Here is a 7,697-nt window from a genome sequence, read left to right as displayed (position 1 = left end):
CTAAGCATGCAGTCCCCTGCTGGCCCCTCCTGGATGTGTGCCAGAATAATTTTCTCGAACAGCTTGCCTAGGATCGAGGTAAGACTAACTGGCCTATAGTTTCCCGGGTCCTCCTTCCTCCCTTTTTTGAAGATGGGAACCACGTTGGCCCTCTTCCAGTCCTCCGGTACCTCTCCAGAGCACCACGAGTGCTCGTAAAGCCGTGCCAGGGGACTTGCAATGACCTCAGCCAGTTCCTTTAGAACTCTAGGGTGGAGATCATCCGGACCGGCTGACTTGAAAACGTCCAGCCCCTCCAGAAGCTCCATCCAACAAAGCCCCCAGAAATTGAAATCAGAGTGGAGAGGGCTACACCACTGAGGAAATATAACCTTATTGCAATAGGCAGATGAGAGCTGGACACATTTGTTCATGCCTTCACAGTTCCTGTGTGACCTTGATTAAGTCACCACATCTTGATGCCTCTCTTTCTCTGCATGTGAACTGCAATCTTTCCCTGCCACAAAGAGGTGTTATGAGACTTCCAGGAGCTCAGTGACATTTGCGAGGCACTCTTGAATTCTGTCACTAGGCAGCATTTTGTGATTGTGAATTGTGAAGTCGAGAGTAGGCTGGAATCATGCCAGGTATAGTTTTCAGTCTTTTGAGGAGGAGTCCTAGTTAAGATAGCAGGTCAGAGCGAAGCATAGTCCTGTCCTGTCCCAAGTCGCCATGCTCTGAGGGTTGAATTTGAATGCTCAGTAAATATTTCCTGTTATGATGAGTACAGCTAATTGGACTGCTCACTAGCATTAGCACCCTACACATTCACCCAGACCTTTAGCTTTCCCAGTTGTGACCTGCCCAGTTGTTATTGTAGCTTAAACAGTATGAGCCATGTTCTTAAAACCAGCAGCTGTGCCTACTAAAATGCTTACACACTTATTGCATCCACAAACCCTTCCAGTCATGCCTTGCCCCTCTGCCCCCCAGCAATATAGTTAGTAGGCTGCTCACCTAGCCCCTTCCTTTCACCCCATCCCTGTGCTCTAAGATCTGGGCCTAAGTGCTTTTTCTTGGGCAGGTATTTCACGTGCTTTGAATATATAAAAGTAGAGCTTCTTGCAGATGCATTGAAGAGCTTTTCCAAAAAGAGAATGGCAAATTTGGGTACCTCCATTTTTGGATGCCCAGCTTGAGGCTTCTTAAGTTCTTTGAGTTAAAACTTTCCAAAGTAGCCACTTGATTCAGGAATCAGTTGGAATCTGTGGGAGTTAGACACTGCATTGCGCTGCCTTTGAGAGTTTAGCCCTTAGGATACATTTGCTTGAAAATCATTGGCTCTTAAGGACAAGGGGTTTGAAGTAACTAGCCCTACAAATGGGTGCCTGGTGAGATTTTCAGAAGTGCATCGGTACCTTACTCTCAGTATACTATTGGCTATAATGGAGTGTGTAGTGTTACGTGTGTGTGTGATTTTTTTTTTTTCATGAGATGAGGTTAACCTGACTTAGGCACTGGAACAGGGGCTCCTAGTCCTTGTTACCCAGAGGAGTACAGGTTGCAGGCTGTGGGCTGCAGAGTGGCAGATTGCAGAGCTGAAATCCAGGTAAATAGCAGTTTGAAACTCCTGCACCCTATCAGGAGGGGGAAAGGAACAATGAACCACAAGCTGCAGACATCAAAGCCAGCCTGGGGTAGCTAGCTAGCACGGAGTTTGGCTGTGTTATACATACACTCTGGGTGGGGGCGGCAGCTAGACATTTTATTTTTATTAAATTAATAGTTTTGTTTGTGTTAGCCATGAGGCCTGGTGTGGCTTTAATGAGGAGTAGAGAGACCACTACTGGCACCTGGGGAAATCACTGCCCATTTGGTTTAGTTGATTTAAGGCGGAGACTGCAGACTCAAGAGGGGGGGCCGAATGTGAGGACAGAGAGCCCAGCAAAGGCAAGATACCTTGCAAGGGTTCAGCACGCTACAGACAGGGCCAGACAGAGGTGGCCCAACAATGAGCAGGGCCGAATGAGGCACCTAAGGTGTCACTCTGGTAGATTGGGGGCTGCATCCAAAATGTATATTAATCAACAACAAGGCATGGCCGGTGAGGATGTGGCAGCACTGTGATGATCCAGAGTAGGAAATAGGCCACTAGAAAATGCCCAGACCTCTGGGGAGGCATCAGTTCCATTATAAGCACCTTATTTCAGGAGAGGGCTCACAGCTGAGAATCCCAAGTGGAGAGAGATGTCCTCTCCAGCCCACAATTAGGCATCTTTCATAAGCACTACTTATGCACCTGAAAGTTATGAGAGAGACCCTGAGCCTGCATGTCAACACCCTTTTTGAAAATGTTTTTTAGGCATCTAAGCTAAGTAGGCACTTTTGATAATCTCACACTTCCTTTCATGTTATTCCAGAGAGGTTGGTTGTCAGCCACGTTGCATTGCCTTTAGAAAAAATGGAGTTGGGTACTGGAATGTGAGTTCACTCATGTATCAGTTCCTAGCAGCCAACTTTCATTTCTGCTGATTTCAATTGTGGTTTTGTTTTCAAGATTATTCATCTAAACAAGAGGTTTGAAATTGTTTCCTTGGTCGGTACCCTGAACAAAGTGCCTCACCTCCATATATGCCTGTCAGATGAGGATGGCCACACTATCGGAGGGCATGTTCTCTGTGACTTGGAAGTCTTCACTACAGCTGAAATAGCGATCGGCGAATGCAAAAGCCTGCATTTCACCCGGGAGATGGATGGTCGCACAGGTTTCCCAGAACTTATCATTAGCGCTCGCTCTGAAAAAGCTTAGTGAGTCCAAGCCTGTAAATTATGTGCCATTCCTCAAAACCAGTGGATTAAATAAATGGGGTTGGAGCATGCCTTTCTTGCTTTTAGCTTTAGCTTATTGATTCAGACATATTTCGACACCAAGAATAATCAATTCGTCAGCGGATGGACAGAATAAAATAATTTCAGGCAAACTCTTCAAATGACTTGTCATTAATTTGCCTTTTTCCAGTACTTGTTCACTCCAAACAAGATGCGTTTAGCTCCCTCCAAGTATTAACTGAGTTGTGCTCTAGGGATTTTGTGGGACTGATTGACCAGGAAGGAGGGGGGTGGAGGGGGCTGGGGAGGGCTAATGAATGCACTATGTTTGCTCATCTTTACAGAGTCACTTATTACCACTAATTGGGAGGGACAGTTCAAACAAGCACAGAGAAGCAGTTGTCACATAAGCGTGACATGGTTTTAAAGAGGCAGTCAGGGGCAACTGCACTGACTGGTCCTGGCCCCTGAACTCCTGCTGTATCCTGGCTGGAAGCCTAACACATATCCTACTCAGAGTGGAGCCTTTGTCAGGAAGCCCTATTAGAAGTCAGCGGTCTTAAGAAATCTGGGCAAGACAAGTCATTTCAGGGAGCTATAGACAGACATGCAGCTGTCTGGGACACTTAGAAAGTCAACAGCTGACGGAAGGGGTGGACTGCTGGCTTGGCTGTAAATGGGTTTAAAGATGTGATCGGAATTAATTTGTGCTGCATAGTTTGGAGCTGTTTTCTTAAAAGAGTTCCTTTGACTTAGGATACTTGGTGGTGCGAGGAACCAGATATGAATATTAGGACACATTTTGCACATGGTTTGACAATGGTGTGGTGACACCTTTTGATTATTTCCTATGCTTCCTGCTTTGCTGAATGCAGAAATGTTAATTTCTCTCTCTCTGTGTTTTATGGGGACAATATCTCCTTCCACACACACACATATTTCATGTTTCCAAGTTATTTTTACTTTAAAGTGTTCATTTCTCAGTAAATACTCTCTGTCATTCAGTGTTGCTTTCCCTAATTAAAACTATTTGGATTATCCTGAAATTTTTTTTTTCAGCCTCATATGAAATTGACTTCAGTTCCAGGATCAGTATGTTATGATGGTTGTTGGATGGATTTTTAATTGCGGAAAGTAATCTGAAAAAGATATACTGGGGAATAACAACACAGTATTGTCTACCTACTACATTTGCGTTCAAGACAAGTTGTTAAATGGGAAAATATAGTAGATGTGATTATAAGGCTCTTGTGATGTCATATGGGCACGTGAATGTATGTAAGGGAAGAAGCGTTGTGAAAGAGTAAGGTATTATATTAGGTTATAACTATGCAAGCACTATGAAGGGGCTATTCATAAAGCAATAGGCAGGCTAGAATGAAAAAGCTAAGTTCTCCTTCTCCTGGCCATCCAGTCCTGTGCCCTCATTTTCCACCATTCTGCATCATTCTGACCATACAAATTATTATTAGCTGCATTGTGATGGGTGTTGTACAGTCATGCAGTTTAAAGCCCATTTCTACTGTGAGTGTGGTGTAAAAGGAACTCAGGGTAGATGAGAATTGGACCCTAACGCCCAGATCCATTAACTACCCAAGGCCAGATTCTGTTCTACCTATTAGACATCTGAGAGGTCTTCAGTGCCTAAATATGATTCTTTCTCACTCTGCTTGGGTCCCTGAAAATCTAGGAATACAAAAGTTGGGTGGGTCCTCCTCCTTCTCACTGCTTTTTTGTGATTCAGTCTTAAGGCTAGGCAGATGAGGCATTATAAACATACACACACTAATGCTGTGGCTTTCAAGCTGTGGTCTACAGAACCCTGGGGTTTCCCACTAGATCATCAGGGGTTCCACAAAGGTATTGGGGGTTGTAGTATAGCAGGCCGGGAGGTAGTGTGTGGCAATTTCTAGGTCAGGTCACCTGGCTCTGCATCAGTTTAAACAATCCACAGAGCCAGGGATAGGGGCTCTGCAGTGGAAGATATATAAAAGGGTTCTGTGACTTAGGAAGCTTGAAAATCCTTAGTCGGGGCTTAAGCAATAGGCGAAATCAGATCTGGCCCCTACTGCCTATTGATTTCTATGGGAATTAGACTCCTAGATATCCTTATGGATCCATCACTAAGTGTTTGCAGGATCAGGCCAAAATAAATGGCAAAGCTGGGCCCATGTGTAGTAAGACTGTGTTTACCCATATCTGTTTCTGGAGACGTAAGCATAAGGCCTGACTACAGTGAGTGTTGCTGGTTTTCAGCACCATCCTGGATCATGCCCTACCTGTGTCAAGCAGAAGGCAGGGTGGGAGGTCACATTGCAGACTAATTAAATCAGCGATGCATAATCTTTCATGAGAGCTGTGGCCTCCCGGATTTATTTAAGGATAGTCTGAATCTTGCTCAATTATTAGTCTTCTTGTCCTCCATTGACAGTTCTCCCAGGCCCTATGGAGAGGTCTTTGCTGGACTGAGTGGCTTGGGGATGAGAGGGACTGGGTTAAGGGACAAATATTTCAACCCCCCTCCCCTCCCCCCTTTCCAAATAACACCTAGCTACAGCAGAGACTGCTCAGGGAAGGTAATTCAGCCTTGGGCTTTTCTGCACAATGAGAAGGAGTCCCTGGAACACAGTTACCAGGAATATTCCATGATAGTTTGACTTCACTGGATCCCCTTTACCAGGCAGGGGGAAAAAGGAAGGGCATCTTGGACACAGTGTTGACCTGTAGAGCACCAACAGTCATTGCTTCCTTCAGGGTCTCCATTGCTATTGGGGAGGTCTGCAGCTTCATCCAAGGGCTGTCCTACAGGAAAGTAAACCCCACTCCCCAACCAAACAATGTTTTGGATCCACACACATTCCCCCTACCCTTTTCAGTCCATGGGGTTGCTTTTGCCATTGGGAAGTACTGTCCTATTCCTTGAGTACTTGTTTATTATATGACTATTGGAACATTAATTCTGATTAGATCTTAGTCAGTGGTTCCAGGTTGGTATTTTAGTTTACTAAAAAAAATCCTCAGAAAGAAAAACAACGTGAAAATGACGGGTTGTATTTTCCTTTAAATAGTTATCCCTGTTTCCTTTTACAAAGATCGTAACATTTTCTGTTCATAAGGCAGGAAGGCGGAGATTATATGCATCTGGAGTCTGATTTAAAATATATTCTAAAGCTGCATTGTATACACATTGTTTCCTTAGGTTTATCCTCTTCAGTAACAATCTTAATCTTAGAAGTTAGCATAAACCGTTAAAGCACCAGCAAAAATTCTTTGTGTGTGGTTTGAATTTTAAACGATGGCAAGAGAAGCATTAAAGCCAAAATGGGAATTCAAACAATTATATAATCGGAGGCGTTAATAAGAAATTAGAACATTTTTCTGAGGAGTGAGAAGAGAAAATGAATTTGTTTTTGCAGTCTTTTCTGTTTTAGATTTCCTGTGTCATAATAGAATGAATTTGTTGTGCATTGATATCTTAATATATAGGGTTTAAAAAAAATCAGGGAAAACAATGCCCCCTTCACTTTTGCATGAATGAATTCATTTATTTTTCTTAACATCCGGAAGTCATTTATTTTGCCTTGAGACATCTGCAGGGTCTGTTTACGTATGATGGTTTCAGGGTACTTGGCAGGAATGGATAGACCATGGGTCTTAATTGTTCATGGTAAAGTCTGGCATTGCGGTGGACTGTGCATAAATACGGGTATAACAAGTATATGCTGATTGACTGAGAGATTATTGAACTTGTAAGAAACACATTTTAAATATTGCCTAGACAAGAAATGCCCTTTGAAGATCTAAAGCAAATTTGCCACTCTCTTTTCTGGGCCTTTATTTCCAGGCAGCCAAGCATATTTCTTTCTTTCTTGCTCCCTCCACTATTTTTTTTAACAATTTATTTTAATTGTTCTTTTCATATCATGAATCACTGAGGGGTTCGAGCAAATAGCCCCTGCAATTAATTGAATGTTTTTGGGGATGTTACATTGTTACCATCCTAATTTGGCATTAGTTAATGGATGTATGAATTGTAACTTAGACATTGCCTCTTTATTAAGGAAGGGGTGAAATTACCACCTGCTGGGGGTGAAAACTGGGCCCATTAAAGCTGATGGCAAAGGTCCTATAGACTTGATTGGGGCCAGGGTTTCACCCTCAGAGTTCACATTTTACCATGGAAAATTCTCAAGGTGGAAAAACTGCTTTTAAAACCTGATTTTTCTTTTCTTTATTTTTGCCCATCACCTTTGTGTTTTCTGTGCTAGCCTCCACAAACTTGTTCTGCTGCCGGTTTCTCAATTTTTCCTCAGTAACTAGATTTTTTTATGTATCATGGGAAGGAATACTTTTTCAATGTTGTTGGCTGTGGGTTTTGTTTTGTTTTATGTTTTTCTGTATCTCTTGCAACTGCCTGTTTTGAAGCTGTTGTGCCTTCAAAAAAGTGCTAGCCTTCTGACTGAAACATGTAACCTGAGGAGAAAAATCTTATACATTAGATTTGTTGTCTTTAAAATGTAGGCCTATAATCCACTAAAAGCTTCAACCTAGGCCTATTTTTATGTGAATACCTACAGCCCACCCTGATCAGCAACACCCTTCAGCACACGCTTAAGTCCTGGTAAGTTAATGGTGAAGTAAAGCGTGTGCTTGCCTGAATTGGAACCTTTGTCATCTCTAACAAAAAAGATTGCAAACCACCCAGGCTCTAACAAAGAAATGCTTTTCCAACACTATTCCCTTCCCCTAAGAGTCCCGCAAAATAAAGGAGTGGTTTGAGGTATTGGTTTGCATAGTATCAAAAAAAAAAAAAAAAAAGAAGGAAAAGGAAAAAAAAAAGAAAATGGACATCTTGCATTTTTCTCTATCTGTGATGCATCTTGTACCCT

General features: G+C 42.8%; 1 protein-coding gene across 1 annotated transcript in view; it reads left to right on the top strand.

Annotated features, from left to right (window-relative positions):
• The window catches only part of LOC109296640 (bifunctional protein GlmU-like), a 79,079-nt gene extending 76,116 nt beyond the window's left edge, over positions 1-2,963 (top strand). Inside the window, exon 3 of the mRNA XM_019516124.1 lies at positions 2,537-2,963. Coding sequence (XP_019371669.1) covers positions 2,537-2,788 — 252 coding nt within the window. The 3' untranslated portion in view covers positions 2,789-2,963. The remainder of the gene's footprint in view (positions 1-2,536) is intronic.
• The last annotated feature ends 4,734 nt before the right edge of the window (positions 2,964-7,697 follow it).

Source organism: Gavialis gangeticus, unplaced genomic scaffold (genome assembly GCF_001723915.1).
Source record: "Gavialis gangeticus isolate Ggan-Ray unplaced genomic scaffold, GavGan_comp1, whole genome shotgun sequence".
Taxonomy (NCBI): Eukaryota; Metazoa; Chordata; order Crocodylia; family Gavialidae; genus Gavialis; species Gavialis gangeticus.
Note: the sequence above shows the minus strand (reverse complement) of the source record. Positions and strands in the feature narration are given on the sequence as shown.